General features: G+C 36.0%; 1 protein-coding gene across 1 annotated transcript in view; it reads left to right on the top strand.

Moving 5' to 3' along the window:
• LOC139694130 (non-canonical poly(A) RNA polymerase protein Trf4-1-like) overlaps positions 1-13,312 on the top strand; it is a 47,450-nt gene that overhangs the window by 24,823 nt on the left and 9,315 nt on the right. Inside the window, exons 7-8 of the mRNA XM_071592561.1 lie at positions 3,871-4,447; positions 10,648-11,206. Coding sequence (XP_071448662.1) covers positions 3,871-4,447; positions 10,648-11,206 — 1,136 coding nt within the window. The remainder of the gene's footprint in view (positions 1-3,870; positions 4,448-10,647; positions 11,207-13,312) is intronic.

The raw sequence follows: 13,312 nt of genomic DNA on the forward strand, positions 1-13,312 counted from the left end.
ATAAAGCTCGACTCACAATCTGATGATTTTATTTTACTGTTATGCAACAACTTAGTTATCCAGAGAATGATCCTGCTATCAATATGGTACACTTTTCATGAATTCAGGCTTATTCATGCTGTTATCTTAGTCATTATCAACTGATGTCCAATTCTGAAGAGTAGTAAAATGGGTATTGCAATGTTTTGGTGGCTAGCGTTCTGGCTTTCCACCCAGGGGGCCCTGGTTCAAATCCTGGAGATAGCAGATCTTTTTCAGTTGTATTACGTTCCCTACTTGTGCTTAGTGTAGAGCACTTAGGGTGAGTATGCCATCAATCAGATGGGATATTAAATTGCGGACCCCTTGGTGCCTTTCATTAAGAGTAGGCTAATGCCAACACTGGGTTTCTCTCCACCCTTCCTTTCTCAACCATTCCTAATGATGCAAATGACCTTGGCTATCGGTCACCTCACCTAAAGAATTACTACTACTAACAGTAAAATAAAGCACTATTGCATGCTAACTGTTTGAAAAATGAGTCTCCAAAAGATGGGATTTCAGAAATAGAAATGCATATTTTCTTTGTTACAAAATCACAGATCTATTGTGGAATAATGCTGGAAAAAAATACCCTGCAACTATATGAAATAGATTGGGATATTGAAATACATAATAGTTAATTGCTGTAGATTCCAGTAATTTTTTCCTCTCCATTTTAAATCCCTCCTTACAGAGACACTAGATTCATTCTTCCTGTCTATTTTTTTGGTGTTGTTTTAGCTTCAACTGGAATTGACGGGTGGTAATTTACTTCGTGCTTTTAGAGGAAATGGGGTTCATTTGTTGTTTTCGTACAATATACATATATTCATATGGATATAAGTATAGGGAAAAGGGATAGATACACCGAAAGAGGACAAGCACAAGGCTGGTGAGGAAGGTGCGAATTATAAGTAGAAAAAAGTCTCCTTGACTGGGACTAGTACCAGTCTTTTGACTTGCTGTGACAATGCTCTAGCAATTATGCTATTGAAGAAACAGAATTGCTACTGAAATCCATGGGGTTTTATGTAACCAAGTTCCCCAATTCTTTGGCCAAGAACTGGCACTCAAGAGCTATTTCACCCACTGCCAGTGAAATGTGCAAATACACAAATAAGGGAGGGATAACAGGAAAAGCAGTCATATATTTTTATAAAGAGTATACATAGTCTGTTTAATGGCATGCATAGCTAGGAGGATGAAATGCCATATTGGCCAACTTCACATTCAAACACAATAATCTGGCAAAAAGTGGAAATATGTCCTGATGTGTTGGAAAAAGGACAGAAATACTTGCTAAAGACAAACACAAGGGTAGTGGGGAAGGTGAAAGTGCAAATTCAAATTGGAAAAAAAGTCTCTCCGACCAGAAATGGAACAACTTCAATTTTGTGTTAAGTAATTTTTGGTTTATAAAACTGGGGTCGATTATTTAATTACTTATTTGACAATACACTTCAGTGTAGAAAAATATTTATATAAGTTGTCACCTAAGGAGCACCACTGATATATCATGCTGAACCTAGCATGAGGAAGATTTGGTTGGCCCTGTGTGAGTTGTTGTCTCTTTCTTTCTTACCTGAACCACTTGTCACTCTCAATAAAATATATAGAAAGCTAGGCACATGTAAGCTATTGGTGTCAGCATCAATACTTATTCCCCTTCAAATCCCAAAACTATTCTAATGCCTCTGCATGGGAGTAACCATTGAAAAAGGAATTGTTATTAAAATTATTTAGGTACATTATATAGCAAATTGAATAATATGTTTCAACCCTTACCCGATTATGTCTAGTAAAATGAACTATAAAATGCTTACATTAAGCTGCCACGTAATACTCAATATTCATATTTAGTATATATGCTGTCCAATCTTTCTATTGAAGCACTTTTATATGTTTATTTATGGTATCGAATATAAATAACAAACTATCAGCTCCTTGAGAAAGATTACCATAGTTAGCCGGTGCATATTTTGTTCCCCTTGAGCATTAAATTCAAAGGAAATTTGAGAGAGTTTACTTGGTCATAGTTCTATTAAATATTTAGGGCTAGAAACAGTTTGCCCTATATAATTACCACCAGAATAATCAGCATTTGCAGCAGCATTTCACAAATGTTCATGGCAATACTTGTGTGACAATTTCACCAACTTCCTATGTGTCTATCAAAGTACCTGGTATATCTTTATTTATGGCATCATTGTGGTTATGATCGCAATTGCTTAAAGGGGTGAAGGGAAAGGAATCATTTTGATTTCGACAGTATTCAAATGATGGTTAACATATGTGGGAGCCCTCTTTGTTTGGAAGGACAAGGTTAGTATTTGAAATCTCACAGTCTGCTCCCCTCAGATCATTATAATTCTCTTATTCAAAATCCAAATGTTTAAATGCAAACGGATTTAAGTTTGATAATGAATAAATTTGGGGCAATAAGATTAAGGGTAGTACTTCATGAAAGCAATTGTGATTTCTAATATCTTCACCCTAGAAGAGGTAACCTTGATTAAAGAAGTTTGTAACATCAATCCTCGGAAGAAGAGAAAGGCACCACTTACAAAATATATTGCAGTGTCAGATGAAGGCTCGTTCCTAGACCAGTGGATCATATATATGTATACACACACGCATCTGAAAATTGTCTCTGGGCATTGTAACATAGGCTGGGTCTCATTTGCATATACTTTTCTGGAATTTTTTAGATAAATAGATTTTTTAATTGAAAAAACCAAACACAATCAGTACAGGATAGGAAATGCTCAGTATTTCATAGTACTGGAAAAATTTTAAGGTTTTTTTTTGTGCTTTCTCTGCCTAATGAATATGGAAGAGGTTTGCTATGGTATGTAATATTTCCAATGCCTATTACATAATTGGCTTAGTTATAAAATAAGTTGATGAAATATTATGAATAATTTCAACAGTGCATTATTTTGTGTCTATAATTCTGCATTTTTATTTCAAATCGACAAAAATGACTGAAAATTCTAGCGAAGATTTATCTATGAAATTAATCTTTTTAGCATTGAAAATCGTCAATATAACTTTAATCCAATTTGCATCAGATTAGCAGTAGATTTCATTTATAATTTTAAGGTTCAAAAAGTCAGTTTATAGTTCACCATTAATTTTAGTGAACTATTAAATATACGACTAGGTTAATATTTACTGAAAGGTGATTTCAATAGTACACTCTTATAACTAATAATGGCTTATTAGGTTTGGGAAAATCTCAGTGGTTGAGAATGAAATTTTAATAGTTGGCTGTCTTAGAATCAGCATTCAAATATGTTGTAAATATTAGGTGATTGAAGTAGATTGTAGGGTCGGTATTCTAGGGAATTTATTAATAGTTTTCTATTAAAATATAATTGTTAATCTTTAAAAACTCCTGTAATTGTTCCAAAGGGTTTACATGCACATGTACGCATACAGACACATGCTCGCATATATGTTTACTTATAAATCCTTACCTTGGAAGTTACAATGCATTGATGTTCCCTAGGAGATAGTTCAAAATGTTTCCATCAAACAAAATAGAATTAATTTTGCTTGGATATGTTTTATGTACTCTGTTTAAAAATGAAATTTTTGCTAGTCTGATATACATCCTTATTCTTTATATTTATTCCTTATTCATTTATACATTTTTTCATATTTTAGCAACATTTTAGTCAATGTCTTTTAGATTATCATATCTTTTCTCCCTTGATCCAGAAAGTGCACAGCCGAAGTTAAATCATTTTCCACAGCTCAAACATATGTTCACTTGCTTAGTATTTTTTTACTTTGACTGTACGTACTTAAATTGTTTTAATACTATCTTTTTTGTTCAACATCTAGTATCCTGGGGCGCATCATTCGTGTCACAGATGAGGTAATTGAATATCGTCAGTGGATTCTGGAGAACGTTCAGTTGCCGGTGGTGGAAAAGGAGAATGAGGTGAATGAGGAGGGGGGGGTACTGCCACCGGCACAGACGAACACAACATCAACGCCCCCCCCTCCGTACATCCTCCCGCCCAAGTCCATCTCGACCTCGACAGTGTCACCCCTTCCAGTGATGACGGGCACACGAACAGCCCATCTGACGTGCCTGGTCACGCCCTCTTCTGCAACACCCAGCCACCTTCCTGCCCCAGTTATCCAATCGGCCGTGATCCCCTCCCCACACCACCACCTCTATCAAATCCAACAGCAGCAAGCTCAAACGAATTGCTCGTATGCTGCGGTGGCACGCAGGACTGGCAGCAGTGTGCCAAGGGGTGGTAGTGCTGGGGAGGATGATGACTCCGTTTCCTCGTCGGGGTCGTGTGAGGGTGTTGGACACGGGGGGGGTGGGGGGAGTGGTAGTGATGTAACGGGATCGACGAGTGGCAGTGTGGAAGGGAGCTCAAACTGCAGTGTGACGAGTGAATCGGTGAGTGTGGGTTGCTATTTATCCATGAGGGCTTTGCCCTTCGCGTTCTCCTGCTGCAAGTTAGGTGCTCGCCCCCCACTTGCTATTACTTCTTGATTGGTTTAGTAAAAAAATATGGTATCTGAATGCATCGGTGACTTCATTGGTTTATCATTACTTGCTCAGAACTGTAAGTATGAAATTTTTACCTATAGTTGATAGATGGTTACGTATAGGAATTTCTCTTTTGCAGAAGGATATCAAAAAAACCTGTAAGTTTCAAGCCATGATGCCAGTAATCTCTAGTGTTAATTTTCTTTTTTGTTCTCTTGTGGACAATCGAAATCAATCATTTATAAAATGGCAAAAAAGATTTAACTTATAGCCGATCTCAATTAGTATATTGGAGTTATGTTATGGTATTCATCTTTATAATGATTTCCTGTTAATATGTTAGTTAATTTGTTGTTATTTAATTTAGAAACAATTGAAGTTTCTCATGGATATTGCTAGCAGATATTTAATGGTTAGAAATTTCTTTTCCTTCCAAAATTATTGAATGGCTCCATAATAATTTGATATTTCATCATTAACAAATGCTTATAATAGGCATGGTTACATTGATATGGCTTGGTAAATGGTGAGCATATTTGCCTTAATCACATGAAATCTGTCTGGTAATTGCAAGGTGTCATTCAAGTTTGTTGTACAGGAAAGGAAATGTATATATATCAGATGGATGTATTTTATATCCTGGAACAAGAATATTTTTTAGAATTGGCACAATTTTGGTAAAACTTTGACAAGAATAAATTTAGGGACTTAAAAAGCTCTCATGCTTTCATAGTTCTTTAGAAGGTATTTCAACTGATAAAATTAGTATGCCAAGCATACCCTGTTATTTAAGGTTCATTTCACTGTAAATACCAACTTCACTGAAAACTCTAAACTATATTATGGAGAAATTCACTGAAAAATCATTAACCTAGAGCAACTTAATTACCTTGGTCCTCCTATATTCAGTCATGTGCTGCATGAATACACTCTTAAATAAGTATGACAGAGATGACAAAAAACAAGCGTGTTGCCTAATGGGAAAGCAGGGAATGCTGCTGGTGAATAATGAAATTATAACTTCCCTACAACTATTTTCACCTTTCATTTTGTACACATTATGTCTCAGTATACTGGACATAATGTGCTCAACAGAAGCTAATTGCATAGATTTTTTCAAAAATGAAGTCGCCTTTTCTCGTTTGCCTGTTACTTGCAGTAACCAATCAATGGTAGTAAATGGTCGGTGGTAATTCTTGTTGTTATAAATACTGATAACACGTCTAGGAAATGCTACTTCATTTAAAATCTGTTCATAAAAAACTGCATCCATTATTGATGTATGTATTGTTGTTCACAGTCACTCATATGTCCCCAAATAAGAACGATTGAAATGAAATCTGGAAAAATGGGGAGGTCAAGGAAATATGTTGGTCAAAAGTCAGCGCAAAATACAGCTTCATTTATGAATATTTCATAAGTAATGTCACCTGACCTGACCATCAAGCGGTTGGACCAAAATAGGATTAGAAGTGACCAGTGAATGTTGGTATAATTAGTTTTTAGATGTAAAAAAGTTAGTTAAAATTGTATTTAGTTATGTTACTTAATCATTCTCATCCCTTTGTGTTGATTTTTTTTCTTCTGCATAGTTTTCAGAACCAGTTGTGATAAAGGCTTTTAAAAGTTCAAAATGAATGGCTAGCTGAAACCCTAGGGTTAATATGAAATATTTCTTAAACTCTTAAACCTGCTAATTAGTAATTCTGTCTGATATCTTCGTCAAAGGATTGGAAATTTTCTCTGGTTTACCAGGAAAAGTCTAAAGACATCTGCCAACACATAAATGCAATTTGCATACAGTTTGAACTAATTGTAAATTGACCTGCATGGCTGTAAATTGCACTTTGCTTTGCAAAAGCTTGCTTAGAACTGATACAGGTAACCCAAGAGCATTAGAACCAAATTTTTATCAAGCAAATACTTTGACAGTGAGTAGGTGAAGAAAAAAACTCCTTCAAGTTACCATTTTTTTAATTATTGAAATCATTATTAAATAATAAATTAATTATGATAAAGATGATGGTAGTGAGTCAATAGGCATTTCAGTCATGGAATTCACCGTAGATAACTGGGTACTTGTTAAATATCCTCAACTATTTATCATGTCATAAGCTTAAGGTTTGATTTTGTGTGCGGCAGCCACTCAAGTATTTATTATTGATAATCTTTCCAAAGTTTTTCTTGTCATGTGAAAGAAAATTGATGTCCAGTGATACTTGTTGCTTTTTCATTGCAAAATTTATGCAATAAGTTAGGTAGCAATACAAACAAACGATTTTTATGTTATCCTTGCAATAATTCTGCTCTTCAGGAATTTGAAGTTATATACTTTCATTTCACAATTCAATATTTTTGCTACTCCCACCAAACTATCATAAAAGCTATCAGAATCATGCATACCTGAATGAATATTTCATAGACTTTCACTGTATTCCCAAATTATGCGAAATCATGCTTGCATCATCTTCTCCTGATCTATTGTATGCTGTAGCAGAATGGGGTATTTGAAAACTACAGAAGACGACCACTGGAGGTCTTCTCACATCTGCCTCTCCTGAAACATCTGTATCATTCTTTCCATTTATAAGTTTTCTAACTTTCTTCTCTGCAATAAGGTCTTCACATTTCGAGTTACCTTCAATGGTTGTGTATACTGATTTAGTTTATTGAGTTAACCCCGCTTGGAGATATGAATCAGGGATGATTTTATCTCTGGAACATAGTTTAATCAGCATGGTCTTTTACAAAGGATCTTTGCTATAGGTTTAAGGAAGAGCTCTGATACTAGGAGTGTATTTAGAATGCAAAAGCTATCTAAAGAGGTAGAGGTCTTCGTTAATTGCCCCTTAAAGCTAGCAAGACATTGCAATGCAACAATTTCAGAGTAAAAATCATTCACCTTGGCCAGGATTGTAACCCAGATCCCATGATGTCTGGCCAAGTGCTTTAGCCAGTTGAGCTATTGAGGCATCCTCTTACCCTCCAAAATTTTTGCTGTGAAAACACTAAAATGGTTGCATTGGAATGCATATTAGTTGATGACTCCCTGAAAACTTTCTGTGGTTTCTTGGGATTAGCTAGATATTATATGATAGTTTTCACATTCCAGCATCTAGCTACATACTAACATCAGATGTAGTAAGTAAACTGATCAATGTATCCAAAATCTCCACCATTTGTTTGTCCCATTGAAGATGACACTTAACCGCAGTCTCCTCTTCTGGTCAGTAGTGCAATGGATGTGCTAACCACTGCTGCTGTCACAGTTGCATTTATTTTTGATTTAAAATAACATCAAAGGAAGGAATAATGGTGGGAGAAAAAAACTATTTGAGAACCAGGAGAATGCAATAAAAAATTTAGATTGATTCAAATTTTAAGGCTTTACTACTTATGGTATCTCCTGAACTTATAAGATTTAATTCAGCTGAATGGGCTCCAACTGCCCTGCAGTGAGGCTTATAGCCATTCTTAACAATTTTACCAATGGTGATTTCTACAACAGCCTCTGTTTTTGAATCAATATATATGGTGGTAAGGAAACATGGAAATATTAAAGCTGCATATAGGCTAGTGAAAAACTACTCCCAAACCAGGTAATACAATAAAGTCCAGAACTAGAAAGAAACTTTTTTGTTTAAGGTGATAATAAATGAAGAGATTGAAAGAGTTCTTCAGAGGAAGAGATTCGGTTAAAAGATATTGATGAAGACACATTAAGGGACTATACTATACTAGATTATACTAAAGAATTTGATGTAGCAGTTAAGCACATGGCCAAGGCATAAGTTCTTAGGCTGAGGCGAGGAATTTATGGTTTTGTTTCTTAAAAATACTAGGGAGAAGACTAATGAAGATGTACAAAATCATTTGTGTAATCTGCTCATCTAGAAATATTCAATTAACTTCCAAAGACTTAAAAATAACAGACAAAAGGCAAAACTTCCGAAAGAATATAATCATACTCTCCACAGGCAAATACATGTTATTATACCTGGCAGTATATGGATATATTGATGAGAATCATCTTCAGATGGAGGGAGCATTGAGAAAAATTCCTTGATGAAAACCATTTTGGATTCAGGAAAAGAAAGGTGCAAGGGAAGAAGATTAGGTCCTTAGAGTACTTAAGAAATAAACGAGGAAGATGGAACAATATTATATGTTACATTTGTGGCTCTAGAGAATCAATATGTTGACTAGTGCAGATTGCCTAATAAATGCATAATTTGCAGCAGCATGTGGTTAATTCAGAATTAGTCTTATTGAAGGGCATATGAGTTATATTACAATGATGGAAGGAAAATATTCCAAGAACGTATATTCCCTGAGAAATCAGTACATTATGATTTTCAGGCTAGAGAATTGTTAGCTTTTGAGAAAGAGATGAAAGTTGATAAATTACGTGTGGGCAACCCAAAAGTGGCAACAATTGTTTATAATTTGTGGTAGGGAAGCAGAAGATGACCAATAAAACTGTGGAATCAAAAGTTTTGAAAAAAAGTGAAAGAGATCTGCTATTTGGGAAGTAGGATTGACGATGATGGAAGATGCCAGAAGAGAATACCTGATTATTATGAAAGCATAGGCAAGGAACACAGAAGAAGAGGATAATCTACTAAATAGCGAGCAACACAAACCTGAAAGTAAGGAAAATCTTTTATTGTAATTTAGTAATGCCTCACTGCCACTTAATGCCAAGCATTGAGTGGCACTGCGGCAGTAATAATAATAGCAACAAAATAGAGAAGATTTGAAGTAGTCTAAGTGACATGCTACAGGAGAGAATGGTGAAGAACTAATTAAGAATTAAAGAGTCAAATGAAAACTTAGAAAAGAAGAGCTAAAGTCCTTAAGTCCTAATCCTTGACCATAGTCTTTTTTTTACATTTAAGATTTTTGAACTGCAATAACATTAAAAATTATTCTTTTCGTCACCACCCCTAAAGAAGTGTGCCTGTGAAAGCTGTCTTCAGATTTTGAAACATGATTATCTGATGAAGACAGTCATCAAGAGAAAATTGAATGGGCGGAACTGCAGGGGAAAGTGTCAGATGAAACAAATAATGACATAGGCCATAGAGTAAACATGTGGGAATGATGAAGTTAGCAGCAGAAGGATTGAGTAGAGAGCTAACCAATCTTAAGAATGATGGCCAATGATGATTACTTGATTGAATGTTGTGACAGGAAAAAATGTAATGAGCTAGAATACAATTACCATCACCTGCGAATTTGCCCAATGACGAGCAACTTTAATGGCTATGTAATACATACATCCCTGAAGATATTATTATTCTTTCATCTTTTACAAAATAACTAGTTGGCTGACCCCAATGATGACTGATGTTTTTTTGAACTCTCTAATGTCAAAAGTCTCTCAGAAAAGTATGAATGAAACTCATAAGAGACTGACAGAGCTGATAAACTATTACTATTATTGACTAAAGTATCATTTGTTTTTAAAAAGTACAAGTATTGTTTGTTTGTAAATTGGTTATCACTCTTAACAAGGTTTACACTTCTGGAGATAATTAGTTGTTTTTTTTTCGTTTTTTTAATGGTTTGTGTGAATAATATAGTTTTAGTTGAGGCATTTGTCTTGAACATGATATCATTGTCAATTGGTAAAGCATTATTCTGTCTTCAGCATACTAAATGTTCCTGGAGATCAGCATTGAGTCAGGAGAGGTGGTTCAGTATTGTCGTATGTTACTTTTTTTTATCATCCGGGGTATAAATACCCCACAACTGAAATGGGTCCAGAAAACTGGTATTTTCGAAGTGAAAAATTGGGTGCACCCTTTCACTTGGTGAAATATGCCATGGATTGCTTAGAAAATATACCACCTTCACTGGAGATTTCAGCATGGATTTTTTGCTCAATAGATGATCTCTTGAGTACCTGTAAGCCATTGGAACCCTTTGATTTCGAGGAAATCCAAATAGAACCCAATGTCTTTAGACACTGCCATGGTTCTTCATTTTTAGAATGGACCGCCTGAATTTGTTTGTGAAGATTTTTGTAATGGGAATGTGAAGAAGCTTCTGTGGCCACGACAACTCTTTAACCCTTCTTTTGTATCTGCATGTGCCTCAAACAGGACTCGGAGACAAACGGTGAGCCAGGCCACCCCAGCCGAGTGAATTCTCCCAACAACAATAGCATTGATCTCGTGAGGGCAGGAATCACCAACGGTGTGGGAAGTGGCAGTAGTAGTGGTACCAGCAGTGGTCGAGGCAGTGCCAGTCCCCCTCCACCCTCCCATCAACAGGCCATCCTTGCCCCTGCCTATACAGTGGCCCATATGCCCCCGCCCCACCACCAATACCAAGTGTCCCGACTCCCGCCCATCCACCTCACCTCGCTGCCCCACACACACTGCCTGGCCCAGTTTGACCACACACACCCCCCTCCGGTGACCTCACCCCCATTGCCCCAGGCGACAAACCCCCAGACACACAACCAGTATGTCAGCAACCACCACCACCATCACCAGCTCAGGCACAGCCACAAGGGTCGGGGCTTGGGGAGTGCCAGTGGTGTAGGCAACCAGCTGAACCAAATGCTGACAGGGGAGGTGAGGAATGGTGGGGGAGGCTGGCCGAAGCAGAGGCGGTTTTCTGCTGGCGGGTCACCCTCGGTGCAGGCTGTTCCACCAGGTAAATTCTCAAAGTCTGTTGTCTCTCTGTGTCAGCTCTCACCAGCGATTGGGCAATTTGTGTGGCTTGCCATCAGTTCCCAATTTTGACCTGTTAAAAATGCATTTTTCCCCGTTGAATTTGCATTAGCACCTGTACCAACTGTTCCCAGGGTGGCAATCAACTTGAAAATCAATCAAGAGTACTGGTAAAGGTAGGGAATTCAATGTAACCTTGATCACTAGGTATTGCTCATGGATTCATCGGGAGTATGTAAGGTTTCTTTCACTTTGCCAGTACCAATATACTTGCCCTTTACGTGGAATTCTGATTACATATTTATCCAGTTAGGAATTATTCACTTGGCATGACGAAATTTCCCACTTTAAGTCAACTCCATACATGCATAACCACATGGACTAAAATTTCCAGTCAATTATTTTAACTTAAAATTTCTTGTAGTGAAGACATTTGCAAATACTGGCTGTACTAATTTGTAATTCCAGTAGGTGATAGTTGTATTAGGTCTTCGTCATGTCTTTCTTTAATGATAAATATTGAAGGACAGAAGTGAAGCCTTCCCACAGGACACTGTGATATGTTAGACGACAGATGACTTGCTGAAGATGCAAGATTCTAACTAAGCCATTAGAAGGCTTACTCTTTGGTTTTCAATTCCATCTTATCCTTGTCATGTTCTCTGAATGCTTCTCACATCTTGATGTGACATTTTAAAGTTCCCCCACACATATTCATAATCCCTCATAGACATAAATCCAAAATGTTTTCCAACATTCAACATTAATGGATGGCATTGTGACTAATGAGTAGGAATATCATTGTTATATAGGGCCCAGTGGAAGTTTGCAGGAAAAATTATGTGGTGTAAAATGTCAGTATGAATGTACGACTTTAAAATATTTTGCTTTAATAGCAAAATAAATTAAGAATTACAATCGTCTCAAGTGTTGAACTTTAAGGTCATTTCAGTTGGAATTCTCAATATCATACCATTTTTATAGTGAACATTCTATAGGCGTGAAGACCACATGATGGTGGGGTATAATTTGTTTTAGGAGGTGTGAATGGCCATTTCTATGTATTGATTTTGGTGCTCTTTGTGGTCATCTTTCAATTTTATTTCTATTTATTAGGCCATACCTACAGTATATAAATCACAGATTCAGTTTAAGGCAGTGCAGTTAATAAGTTAAGATCAAGACTAAGATTGGAAGGGCATTAGTGTTATTGGGTATAATGGGTCTAATATCTATTTAAATAGCCCAAGTCTTGCTATTATTCATGTACTCAATTACAAATTTATTGATTGTAATAAAACCCCTAAAAATAAAGGAAAAGTCGTACCACTAGCATAGGTTATTGCCAAACTAACTAAAATACTAAATATGTATTTTGTTTTTAATGGTTAATTTTGTACAACTTATAAATGATTTTTATCAACAACTTAGGGTACATGAAGTCACCACAAATTATACATATGTATGACTTAAGTTGAAGCTGCTCCTCTGCTTGGTATAAATAATTTATTTTTGTGCTTGTAGTGTTCATATGTTGATCATAGTGAGCCTCTTAATAGTTAATAATTACAAATATTGACGCATTTTTATTCATCTTATTGTGTCTTAAAACTAGATTCTTACATTAAATTCAGGTTTTTCACCTCAAAAAGCAAAAGTTTTTTTACTTATTCTCCGAAGATATTTGTCAAGACATCTTACTTGATTTTACTCTAAGAAAATCAAGCTGATATTTTAATATATTTTGAGTTATCATCAGTTTGTGTAATCATGACCTAGTGTCTTTGAAATATTGATGTGTAATCTAAATTCTAACCACATTGTCAAACTGAAATAAAAATGTCATTTACTGCCATCTCATTCATGCACTGTTGGGAATAGTATTCTCTTCTGTAGCAAACACAAATACCATTATGTTATGTCAGAATATAGTCAATTGTTGGGGTTGATAATCTCAAGGGATATTGTTATTTTTTTATTGTGAGGTTTCAGGTTTAGATTAGGAATTCAGTTATCCAGAGCAGCTCCCAGCTGTGCAGATCGGTGGAAATAATTAGTAACAGTTGAAGGAAATCAGGCTCTGAAAGAT

Source organism: Hetaerina americana, unplaced genomic scaffold, assembly GCF_022747635.1.
Source record: "Hetaerina americana unplaced genomic scaffold, ioHetAmer1.1.p SCAF_5, whole genome shotgun sequence".
Lineage (NCBI taxonomy): Eukaryota > Metazoa > Arthropoda > Insecta > Odonata > Calopterygidae > Hetaerina > Hetaerina americana.